The 11,697-nt window shown below is 49.7% G+C and overlaps 1 protein-coding gene and 1 non-coding gene across 8 annotated transcripts; one reads left to right on the top strand and one right to left on the bottom strand.

The window, feature by feature from the left end:
• Window positions 1-199: 199 nt before the first annotated feature.
• On the top strand, window positions 200-9,557 carry POP7 (POP7 homolog, ribonuclease P/MRP subunit). 7 transcript variants are annotated; one of them, XM_060406021.1, is made up of 3 exons: window positions 200-394; window positions 2,519-2,557; window positions 8,876-9,557. In XM_060406021.1, exon 3 carries the CDS (start codon window positions 8,886-8,888, stop codon window positions 9,306-9,308), a length of 423 nt encoding a protein of 140 aa, XP_060262004.1. In that variant the 5' UTR covers window positions 200-394; window positions 2,519-2,557; window positions 8,876-8,885; the 3' UTR covers window positions 9,309-9,557. The 7 variants fall into 7 exon arrangements, with proteins under 7 accessions (XP_060262004.1, XP_060262003.1, XP_042096144.1 ...); XM_060406020.1 differs by having other exon boundaries at window positions 200-476; XM_042240210.2 differs by lacking the exon at window positions 2,519-2,557.
• TRNAG-GCC (transfer RNA glycine (anticodon GCC)) lies at window positions 1,978-2,050 on the bottom strand. Its single transcript has one exon. It is a non-coding gene; the product is annotated as a tRNA-Gly (tRNA).
• Window positions 9,558-11,697: the final 2,140 nt, after the last annotated feature.

Genomic DNA, 11,697 nt, shown 5'->3' with positions numbered 1-11,697 from the left:
GACGCGGACGCGGGGCCGCCCCCGCCGCCGCCGCCGCCGCCGCCGCCGCCGCCGCCACAGCCCCCCTCCGCGGCTCCGGCCCGCTCTGACCCGCACGGCCTGGCGCGCTCCCCGCCTGCCCGGCGGGCACGGCCCGGACGCCCGCCGCCCCCGGACCCCCCCCCCCACCCCGGCACGTGACCCGGGAGCCCGGTTCCTCACGTGACCCTGCCTGCCGCGGGCCGGGGGTGGGGGGCTGGTGAGAGTGTCCCGGGGGGTGCTCCCAGGCAGCCCCCGGCACGTGACCCGCGACCATCGCGACGAAGGCCGCCGCTGGCGGCATCGCCGATCTCCGGACGGTCGGCTTCCTCCGGGAAGCCCGCCTGGGTTGAAGAAGACCACATGCAACCCGGAGGTGTGTTCATCAGATATCCCGGGGTGTATGAAGTAAACGAGGAGCCGAATGATTTAGAAACTGTCCGCGGCAGCGCTGGCTGGTGAGATCTGGAGTTTCTATCTGACTCCTCCACTGAGTGGCCCCCTAGACCTCGGGGGCAAAGGATTTAACGCTTTAACGCTATCGGGCCTCAGTTTCTATTATATAGTAGGATACTGAGGCTCTTCTCTGCCTCATCCCCAGCTCCCACTCCACTCTCTTTCCAGAGTGCTGAGAGAATTAAAATAGGTGCGTGTGAGAGGCTTTGGCAAGAGAGAAACTACTGTGCAAATACAAGAAGTAGATTGACACCGTCTTTGTTTAAAAAGGTTTTCAAGAATGACTTTTCCGATTCCTGAACTTTTTTTAGGATGAAAAAGTTTTATGTGTGTTTTTACCGTTTGCTTTGGAAGTTACTCCAGAATGTATACTCTTACTCCCCAGCTTTCTAAAGCAGCCGTTACCAAAAACAATGTAATCCTCAGGACCAGGGGAGGTACATTCAAACTTGGAACTTGAGCCCTCTGTTTTGTGCCAAAACGGATCGCGAACGGGAGCTACCAGGAAGGCCCTTTGTTCTTGCACGGAGCACACCCCAGGCTTTTATGCAGTTGCAGTTTTCATGTCTGCTTTTTTCAGTTCCCTTGACTTTCTTGCAATCAGGATTCCTGTCTCAGTCTAGTCAGTGAGGCTGCTTGCTCAGAGGCTGGAAAATCCAGCTGTTTAAAGTGAGGACTTGTTGGGACTTCACTGGTGGTCCAGTGGCTACAACTCCCTGCTCCCAATACAGGGGGCCTTGGTCACTCCCTGGCCAGGGAACTAGATCCCACGTGCAACAATTAAAGGTTCAGCAGGCTGCAACCCAAATCGGGTGCAGCCAAATAATAAACATATTTTTTTTTTATAAAAGGTGAGGGCTTGCATCCATTCCAGACTGTGGCCTTGGGCACTTTACTAATCTCTGAGTTTCTGGATTGTATGGTAGAGCGCTGGAACACAATGCTTGGCATACGGCAAGCACTTCACAGATGTTAGCTGGCAGGGCCTTCTGAGTCCAGGGTTTTCACACTGTTCATACTGTATGAAAATGTATCAGCAGAATCCACTCTCAGGTCAAGTTCTCATAGGAAAAGATTCTCAGTTCTGGCAGCTGTGTCTTCTTACTCCAAAACGTTAGTTGTTGCCGTTTCGTTTCTTCGCTTTTCCAGATTGTGTCTTACCCCCTGAGTAAGGTTTTAGCATGTTTTAATTATTGATTAGCAAGCATGAGATTGTCAGTTATGGTAGAGAAATGTTACAGGGGAAAAGGGGGATCCCTGTGAAGTGGAGGCAGTCAGGGAAAGTGGTGACTTGTGTGGGGCAGAAAGGGCAGGATTTGGGTAGATTTGAGAAAAGTGGGCATTGACTTTAGAATAGTGACAGTCTAGGATGATGGGAGAAGAGGACGTGGATTGCCTGTTGGATGAGAAGCAAAGAGGAACTTAAAGCTTAGGGCTTTGAGTGCTGGCATGATTTCATTTTTTTAATCTTTTGGCCTCACCCCACAGCATGTGAGATCTTAGTTCCCTGCCCAGGGATTGAACCTGTGCCCCCTGCATTGGCAGTGCAGAGTCTTAACCACTAGACCACCAGGAAAGTCCCCATGAAAATGCTTTTGATTGAGGAGGAGTACATTGCTAGGGAGAGCATGCCAGACTCCAGGGTGGAAAATTGGGAGTGAGTGAATGATCGGTCATCCTGGGTTCCTTGTGTACCATCTTGTGATCCTGGCCAAGTCATTATGCCCCAGCTGTAGAGTGGGAATGCTTCTGCTGCTGACACCGTGGAAGTTGAATTGTATACGCAGCCTCTTCGCGAAATGACATAAATCGGAACTGTGAATTTTCTGTACAAAATTAAAGAAAATTTTCTGAATGAAGAAATCACTTGGACCTAAGATTTTTGTTTATTCAGGTACTGTGCTGTGAAATATCTTGGTTTGTGTTTTTTAAATTTGGAAGCTTTGAACTAAACAGAGATGCAGTTAGATGATTAACTGAGATGAAAGGGAGGTCTCAAGTAAGACTGAACAGCCAACCTCTCTGCCTTTTTTCCTAATGGCAGATTCCCCTGCAGCGTTTGCCTTCCATGAAATGCAAAAAGGTAAGGACCATCTTAGTGTCAAATCAGTGTATTTTAATACCTGGCTTCACCCACCTAGGTTGCAAGCCTTCATATTTATCTGTATGTCAGAGTTTGGAAAACATTTTAGATATCATGAAAAGACAGGCAGCCTGAGTAATGGAATGATAGCTCATTAACAGTGCTTATTGTTAATTATCAGACAAAATGGGCCTTACAATTGCTGCCCTAAGCAAAGTTCTTTGGTTGGTCAAGTGTAAATGCTTGCCAAGTCACCAGTGCAAAATGATCACATTGATAAATCCAGTGTGGCCTGTCATCAGCACGCGATTCAGCTGGTCACTGCCTCCTCCGGGAAAAGCTTTCTTCACCTGGTTTCCGTATCACCATACTCCTTTGGTTTTCCTCCTGCTTCACCAGCTGCTCTTTCTGAGTCCTCTGCTGGTTCCTTCGACTTCCCCATCTCCTAGAGCTGAGACCTTCCAGGAACTACACAGGATCTGTGCCCCACTACTAGATATTCCTGCCTCGCCTTAGACCTTGCTTCCTTTGGAAAACCTTGCATCCCCCAAGGTTATATTGGCTGTGCCTCCTTGAGGGTCCACTGAACCCTCTACATGCTCCCTGCTGAGCAGTGGTCGGTCACACTGTCTCGCTCATCTTGTTGGCCTTTCACAGTAAACCATGAACTGCTCAGCCCAGTATTGTTCAAGGAGGTTTCTAGTCTTCCAGCACCCTAACAAGTCTCCTTAATTCCAACTTTATTGCTGAGTAGTATTCCATCATATGGATATACCACACTTTAACCAGTCACCCATTTAAAAACGCATGGATTGTTTCAGATCTGGGGCTATTACAAATAAAACTGCTGTGGACATTCATGTACAAGTTTGTAAATTTCCCTGAGTGCTCTTGCTGGGTCATGTGGTGAGTGTGAGTTTAGGGTTAGAAGAAATTGCCAAACTATTTTCCAGAGTGACTGGACCATTGAAGATTTCCACAGTGTATGAGAGATCCAATTTCTTTGCATTCTCATAAACACTCACTATTGTCAAAAAAATTTTTTTTATTATTTTTATTTGGGGTTGCACTGGGTCCTCTTTGCTGAGTACGGGCTTTCTCTAGTTGAAGAGAGTGGGGGCTCCTCTCTAGTTGTGGTGCTTTGGCTTCCCATTGTGGGGGCTTCTCGTTGCAGATCACAGGCTCTCGGACGTGCTGGCTTTAGTAGTTGTGGTGCACGGGCTTAGTTGTCCTGTGGCACACGGGATCTTCCCGGACCAGAAGACTCTTCCCGAGTCCCCTGCACTGGCAGGCAGATTCTTAACCACTCGACCACAGTCAGTTCAGTTGCTCAGTCATGTCCGACTCTTTGTGACCCCATGGACTGCAGCATGCCAGGCTTCCCTGTCCATTACCAACTCCCTGAGCTTGCTCAAACTCATGTCCATTGAATCGGTGATGCCATTCAACCATCTCATCCTCTGTCGTCCCCTTCCCCTGCCTTCAATCTTGCCCAGCATCAGGGTCTTTTCCAATGAGTCAGTTTTTTGCATCAGGTGGCCAAAATATGGGGAGCTTCAGCCTCAGCATTAGTCCTTCCAATGAATATTCAGGACTGATTTCCTTTAGGATGGACTGGTTTGATATCCTTGCAGTCCAAGGGATTCTCAAGAGTCTTCTCCAACACCACAATTCAAAAGCATCAATTCTTTGGTGCTCAGCTTTCTTTATGGTCCAATTCTCAACATCCATACATGACCACTGGAAAAACCATAGCTTCGACTAGACAGACCTTTGTTGGCAAAGTAATGTCTCTGCTTTTTAATATGCTGTCTAGGTTGGTCATAGCTTTTCTTCCAAGGAGCAAGCGTCTTTTAATTTCATGGCTGCAGTCACCATCTGCAGTGATTTTGGAGCCCAATAAAATAGAGTCTGTCACTGTTTCCATTGTTTCCGCATCTGTTTGCCATGAAGTGATGGGACCGGATGCCATGATCTTCGTTTTTTGAATGCTGAATTTTAAGCCAGCTTTTTCACTCCTCTTTCACTTTCATCAAGAGGCTCTTTAGTTCCTCTTTGTTTTCTGCCATAAGGGTGGTGTCATCTGCATATCTGAGGTTATTGATATTATAAGGAAAGTCTGCAATTTTTTATTTTAGACATTTTAATAGGTGGGTAAGGGCTTCCCTGGTGGCTCAGTGGTAAAGAATCTGCCTGCCAATGCAGGAGACTTGGGTTTGATCCCAGGGGCAGGAAGATTCCCTGGAGAAGAAAATGGCAACCCACTCCAGTATCCTTGCCTGGGAAATCCCACAGACAGAGGAGCCTGGCAGGGTACAGTCTGTAGGGTCACAAAAGAGTCCAACAGGACTTATCGGCTAAACAACAGAACAAACAATAGGTGGGGAGTGGCATCTCATCATGGTTTTAATTGCATTTCCATCATGGCTAATGATGTTGAACATCTTTTGTGCTTATTTGGCATCCTTATGCCCTGTTTGCTAAATAACCCTCTGTTCAAGCCCATTTTCTGCTGCTAAGTCACTTCAGTCGTGTCCGACTCTGTGTGACCCCATAGACGGCAGCCCACCAGGTTCCCCCGTCCCTGGGACTTTCCAGGGAAGAACACTGGAGTGGGTTGCCATTTCCTTCTCCAATGCATGAAAGTGAAAAGTGAAAGGGAAGTCGCTCGGTCGTGTGCGACTCTTAGCGACCCCATGGACTGCAGCCTACCAGGCTCCTCCATCCATGGGATTTTCCAGGCAAGAGTGCTGGAGTGGGGTGCCATCGCCTTCTCCAAGCCCATTTTCTAATTCCTTTCAAATGCTTGAGTTTAGAGAGTTCTCTAATCTGGAGATGAGTCCATTGTTGGATGTGTGATTTTCCTCCCAGACTGTGGCTGGGTGGCCTTTCACAGAGGAAAAGATTTTTAATTCTGATGAAGTACAATGTATTAATTCTTTTCTTTAATGGATTGTGCCCTTGGGGGTGTATCTAAGAACTTTTTACCTGACTATATGTCATGAAGACTTTTTTTTCCTGTATTTCTTCTAATAGTTTTATAATTTTACATTTTATGTTTAGATCTACCATCCATTTTATGTTAATTTCTTTGCATTGGGCTGAGGTTCAATTTCAGTTCTTTGCCTAATTATTGAATTGTTTTAGCACTACTTGCTGATAAGACTCATTCTTTCCCCATTCAGCTGCTTTTGCACCTTTGTCAAAAATCAGCTGGCTGTACTAGTGTGAACCTGTTTCTGGGTTCTCTACTCCATTTTATTGACTTTTATGCCTGCCCCTTGGCAGATACCACACTGTCTTGATACTGTGTTTAGACAATGTCTTAAAATCGGGTAGTGTGATTCCAACTTTTCGTTTTTCAAAGTTGCTTTAACTTCCTTTGCCTTTCCATATAAATTTTACAATGAACTTATCTACATCTATAAAACTTTTGCCTGGGGTTTCATAGGAATTGCATGAAACTTTGGTCTTCCAATAGATGGACACGGTCTAGCTCTCCAGCAGTTTAGATCTCCTTTGATTAGCATTTTGTATTTTTTAGCATACACATTTTGTACATGTTTTTGTTAAACTTATACGTAAATGATTTTCCCTCCCCCTCCCTTCCTCCATCCTCTTCCCCCCTCTCTGGAATGATTGTAAATGATTTTAAATTTTGACTTCTGATTGCTTATTGCCAGTATGTGCTTAGTCACTCAGTCATGTCCGAGTCTGTGACCCCATGGACTGTACCCTGCCAGGCTCCTCTGTCCATGGGGATTCTCCAGGCAAGAATATTGGAGTGGGTTGTCATGCCCTCTCCAGGGGATCTTCCCAACCCAGGGATTGAACCCAGGCCTCCTGCATTGCAGGCAGGTTATTTACTGTCTGAGCCACCAGGGATGCCTCCACTTTATCTCTGTTGTGGAATTTATCTCTGTCGAGTTGTTAGTATTATTCTCTAAGTATATTATAATGTGAGGGGTTTTTAATGCTATTCCCTCTTTCATTTCTGGGAATCGTAATCTGAGTCTTCTTTCTCTTGTTCTTTCGTGTCAGTCTTGCTAGAGGCTTACTAATTTTATTGATCTTTGCAAAGAACCAGCTTGTAGTTTGAGTTTACTTCTGTGTTCTGTTTCATTGACATTTGCTCTTTTTATTTCCTCCCATCTTCTCCCTTTGGCTTTACTTTTTCTAGTTCCTTGAGGTGAAAACTTGGATTATGAGTCCATTCTTTTAAAAATAGTATTCAGTGATTCCAGAAAACTCCTTGGTTCCCTGAAGAACTCCTGTTTGCCCATCAAAATTCAGTTCAGGGACTTCCCTGATGGTCTAGTGGCTAAGACTCCACACTCCCAATGCACGGAGCCTGGGTTCCATCCCCAGGCAGGTAACTAGATCCCATATACTGCAACTAAAGAGCCATGTGCCCCAACTAAGACCCAGGGGCACACGTATTATATATATACAATACGTTCAGTTCAGATGTCACTGCTGAGGCAGAAGAGTTGTAGTCAGCCTTTCCTCTTCACCCCCAAATAAACGCCACCAATCCTAAGAATCTGAAGCTTAAAAGAAGTGCAGGCTTTAAATGGTGCTGGGAGGTTAAGTTCGCAAGAGCCTGGCCTCTTTCCAACCTTTTAGTCATATGGGGTCAAACTCCACCCTAGGCAATAAGAGAGCGGTCTGGGGGCACATAAAAACGCCAATTCACACGTGCAGGTTTACAGTTTATAAGGTTATATTGGGTTTTGAAACTCAGTAGCAAGATGGGAATTGTCATCCCTATTTGAGTGATGAGGAAACTTCAGAGGAGAGTAGTTGAGGTCTCCAATGCAGGTCTAACTCATTTTCGAATGGAATGCTCCAAAAGCTAAACCAATCTGGGCCGAGAGCCCCTTCCCAGTGGTCTTGGAGAGCCACCAATCCCCCCAAGTGCTGCGCTGCCCTTCCCGCCAGGGGGCGTACGTCCCAGCTCCCGAGTGCTCGCAATGACTGAAGAGCTGGAGGGCAGTTGAGGGGTCCGAGTGGGTGGGTCAGGGGGGGGCCACAAGGAAGCCGTGAACGCTTGGGAGGGGGAGGCCTACGGCTCAGGAGAAGGGGCCAACAGTGGATGAGATGATTGGATGGCATCACCGACTCAATGCCGACATTATCACCGACATAAGTTTGAGCAGGCTCCCCGAGAGAGTGAAGGACACGGAAGCCTAGCGAGCTGCAGTTCATAGCGATTCAACCACAACAGCTCATAGCCCTCGGTCCCCAAGGGATTGGCCTTTGAGTCAGCCCTGCCAGAGAAATGGGAGGACGGCTCCCCGTTAACTGCAGAGAGGTGTCAGAGCGCTGTCCTCCCACAAGACCGGGCTTCGGTACTCGTTTACCCGCTCTCGGTCTTTGGGCGACGCGAACCTTGGGCGGGAAGTCGGTTCTGCCAACTCTGCCACGCCTCCTGACCCGAAAAACTGCGACGGACGCAGACACCTTCCCGATCACGTTCTATGGAACTCGGCGCTCTCCCTACCATCTTTGGAAGGCCCTGACTCCCAAATTCTCCAAGTCGCCACAATAGCCTCCTCTCCTCTATTCTCCCTTTGGGGACCCCCCAACCCCTCGCGAACCGGGGACTTGGACTGGCCGCAAAAAGCCAGAGCTTTCCCTACCCAGATCCTCCCCGGACTCGGACTTGGTACCCGCCTCCCGCCTCCGCGCCCCGCCTGGGAGGCGTACACGTGGTAGATCCCGTCAGCCCCGGAAGCCTCGCGTTATTCAAACACCTCGCGCGGTTTTGCCAGCCCTGAGGAAAGGGGCGGGGAGAACGGAGGCCGGGAAGGCGATTCGTGGATCCCTCAGGCCCAGCCGCGGCGCGGGGGCGGACGCGCGTGCGCACTCGGCACCCTTTTCCGACGCCTCGCGCCGGCAGGGCTTCAGCGTTCCGGCGGCCGTGCGGCGCGCCCCTCTTCCCTGCTGGGGTCCCGGTGGTCGCAGGCAGCGCCACTTCCTCTGGCCAGTCGGCGCAACGCTCGAGTGGCCTGGCAGGGGAGCGGGCCGCGTGCGCGTGGGGAAGACGGGGACCGGAGAGAGTAGGCTCTGGAGAGCTGGGGAAAGGGGCGGTGGAGGGAGCCGAGGTGGGGAGCGTTGTGATGAAGGTCCGGGAACTGAGGGTGGGGGAGCTGCGGGAGCTGGAGGTGAGTGGGAGGAGACTGAGAGTGGAAGGGAAGAGGGGCGTCGAGTGCCCCCCCTCCCGGGGGCACCCTTTGGGCTGGAAACCCAAAGGATTTGGAAGGAAGCGGAGGATGCTCCTCACCCTTGACTGATCTCGTCCCTTTCCCGTGCCAGGGCTCACAGCATGGCCGAAAACCGAGAGCCCCGCGGGACTGTCGAGGCTGATCTGGACCCGGTGGAGTACACCCTGCGGAAGCGGCTTCCCCACCGCCTGCCCCGGAGGCCCAATGACATCTATGTCAACATGAAGACTGACTTTAAGGCGCAGCTGGCCCGCTGCCAGAAGCTGTTGGACGGAGGGGCGCGGGGTCAGAACGCATGCAGTGAGATCTACATTCACGGCTTGGGCCTGGCCATCAACCGGGCCATCAACATTGCCCTACAACTGCAGGCGGGCAGCTTCGGGTCCTTGCAAGTGGCTGCCAATACCTCCACCGTGGAGCTTGTCGATGAGCTGGAACCGGAGACTGATTCCCGAGAGCCGCTGACCCGGATCCGCAACAACTCTGCCATCCACATCCGTGTCTTCAGGGTCACGCCCAAGTAACTGAGATGAAGCTGTCCCACCTTATCCACCCATCCCCATACAGCTGGGGCTCAGATGTGGCCCTTCTTGTCCTGAGTACTGTCATGGATCTTCAACCAGACCCATGTAGGAAAAAGCCCATCCCCTGGCAGCCCAGAGAACTCTGAATTGAGAGGGCAAATACTGTCTTTTGTTGGGCCCAAGCAGTGGGTCTTCCTGGATCTTTGTGGTCTGTAGCCATTGTCCTGTACAATAAAAAGTTTCAAGTTATGTTGGTGCCTGGCCACCTGCCCCGCTGCACTGCCTCTCCCCTGTGTAAATTCTGGAGAGGAGAGTAGGAAAAAACTTGACAAAGATTTAGATACAGGAGGGGAACCCTAGTGTTTCCTGCTTTCATAGAAAGAGCATAAATTGTCTTACAGACACTGCAACATAAGACAAATGTTAGTGCGGAGCAGAAGCCTGACAATCCCAGTGTTTGTTTTAAAATATTTCATCCTTGCGGAAGAAGGCAGAGAGAATAAAGTAGATACTCCTGCCTGCTGGCCAGCAGCTGGGGTCTAGTGTGTGAGGAAAGTATCAGCTTCTCTGTTGATAGTTCCTGGGCACAGGAAGGATGAGGGCTTAAGGAGAGAGAAAGACAAAGATGGGGCCTCCTTTGTATTAGGCTGTGGGAGGGATTGACACTGCTTCATTTGATTCCTGGTCCTGGGGGATCCAAAGTGTTCTAAACAGCTGTGGTTCAGAGCCCTTCACACCCTGTGGCTGGGCTGTTCTAAGTGGGAAAGAAAAGCCTTCCCTCTGACTTACTGGGCACACAGGTCATAAGCGCTTATTTGCTTGGATATTTGTAGGAGGATCTGATTTTTCCTATTTATAAAATGAGTCATCTAAAGCAGTGTTTATCAGAGCAGTTGATGACCCATATGTGGGTCTTGATTTACTAGGTCAAAACCTTTTTAAAAATAAAGTAAAAAGTAACTTCCATGGTAATATTTTGTTGGCACTTTTATAGGTATGTATATAGACGTGTGCTAGTTATGACATCGATTTTACTGTTGGGGGAGGTCACAAGAGCTTGAAAGACTTTGATTTAAAGGTTAGTAACTGAACTTGGTTCTAGTTTGCTTGAAGGCAGTTTGGTTTGGGGTTCTGAAAATCAGCCTTCTCATTTAGCAAAACCTCTCCCTCTGGCTTGAGGGTTCCTGGTGAGGAAGGACTCATGCTGTGGAAGTGACTGCCAGTCACACAGGAAAGCAAACTCTTCACAGAAGGACTGGTGCTTCATTCTAATGACTAAACACAGGCCGAGTACCTACCGTAAGCCACGAGGCCTGGGCTGGGCCCTGGGGATACAAAGGTGGGTATAAAATGGCCCCTACCTTCAAGGAGTTCACCATTTAGTTGGGAAGGTGGATATACCAGTTTTTGTGCAGTGAATAAGATGTGTGATGTAAGAGGTAAGAATAGCCACAATAGAGAAGCACAGAGAAGGAAATGGCTAACTTCCTGGTGAGGTCTGAGATGGTTTCACCTTTGGCCTGGGTTCTGAAGTATGAAGAGGAGTTTGCGAGGCAGAAGAGGGGAGAGGCTGCATCAGGCAAAGGCATCAGTGTGTACAGAGGGGAGAGGCTGCATCAGGCAAAGGCATCAGTGTGTACAAAGGGGATTCACTAACAGGCAGGGTGTGTTGTAGGACTGGAGGGTCACTCGGCAGCTACAAAGGAAGCATTGGGGAAATTTGAGGGAGACAATTCTATCAGATTGCCCCAATTCCCCCCTCCCAATTTCCCTATCAGCCTTGACTGCAAGGCTCCCTTGCCCATGAGGCCCCAGTAACGGGGGAGCCAGCAGGGAGCTGGAGGGAGCTGTGTGTGTCCTTGCACGTATGTGCTCTGGTCTCTGCTCCTGGCCCAGGCCCAGCAGAGGTGGTAGCAGCAGCCCTTTTGGTTTGTTTTGGCTGCGACATCTTCCAGCTTATTTGTTTGTTGTTTCTGCTCCCTAATCTCTCACTGCTTGCCAGTGGGGCTTCCCTCAGTGGCAGAAACAGCCCCTAGACATTGCCACCGAAAGAAGAGGGGCTGTGGGGGCAGGTAGGGGGTGTGGGGGAAGTGCCTGCATCTGTCCGAGTGCACGCCTGGCGGATGGGGCAGGGAGCTCTGCGAGGAGGCCACCAGCCGCCTCTGCTCCCCTCCCTCTCTGGGTTCTCTGCAGTGTCTTCCATTACAGCTTGGGAAGCGGGAAGGTGATGGGGGCAGAAAGGGTGTCCAGATGCAGTTCCCCTCCCTTCTTTTTGCTCAACAGCTATGGAGCCCACAATGAGTGCAAAATGACCTCTTACTTCAAAAACAGGTCCCTCAAGGTCAGATTTGAAATGCTTGTCTTGGAGGTGGGAGCAGACCTTCGCTCC

This window comes from Ovis aries, chromosome 24, assembly GCF_016772045.2.
Source record: "Ovis aries strain OAR_USU_Benz2616 breed Rambouillet chromosome 24, ARS-UI_Ramb_v3.0, whole genome shotgun sequence".
NCBI lineage: Eukaryota > Metazoa > Chordata > Mammalia > Artiodactyla > Bovidae > Ovis > Ovis aries.
This window is presented reverse-complemented; position numbering and strand designations above follow the sequence as displayed.

Coding starts and splice junctions, on each gene's coding strand:
- POP7 (XM_027961482.3), top strand. CDS start 382: ATGCAACCCGGAGGTGTGTTCATCAGATATCCCGGGGTGTATGAAGTA. Junction 477..8,875: donor GTCCGCGGCAGCGCTGGCTG/GTGAGATCTGGA, acceptor TTCCCGTGCCAG/GGCTCACAGCATGGCCGAAA.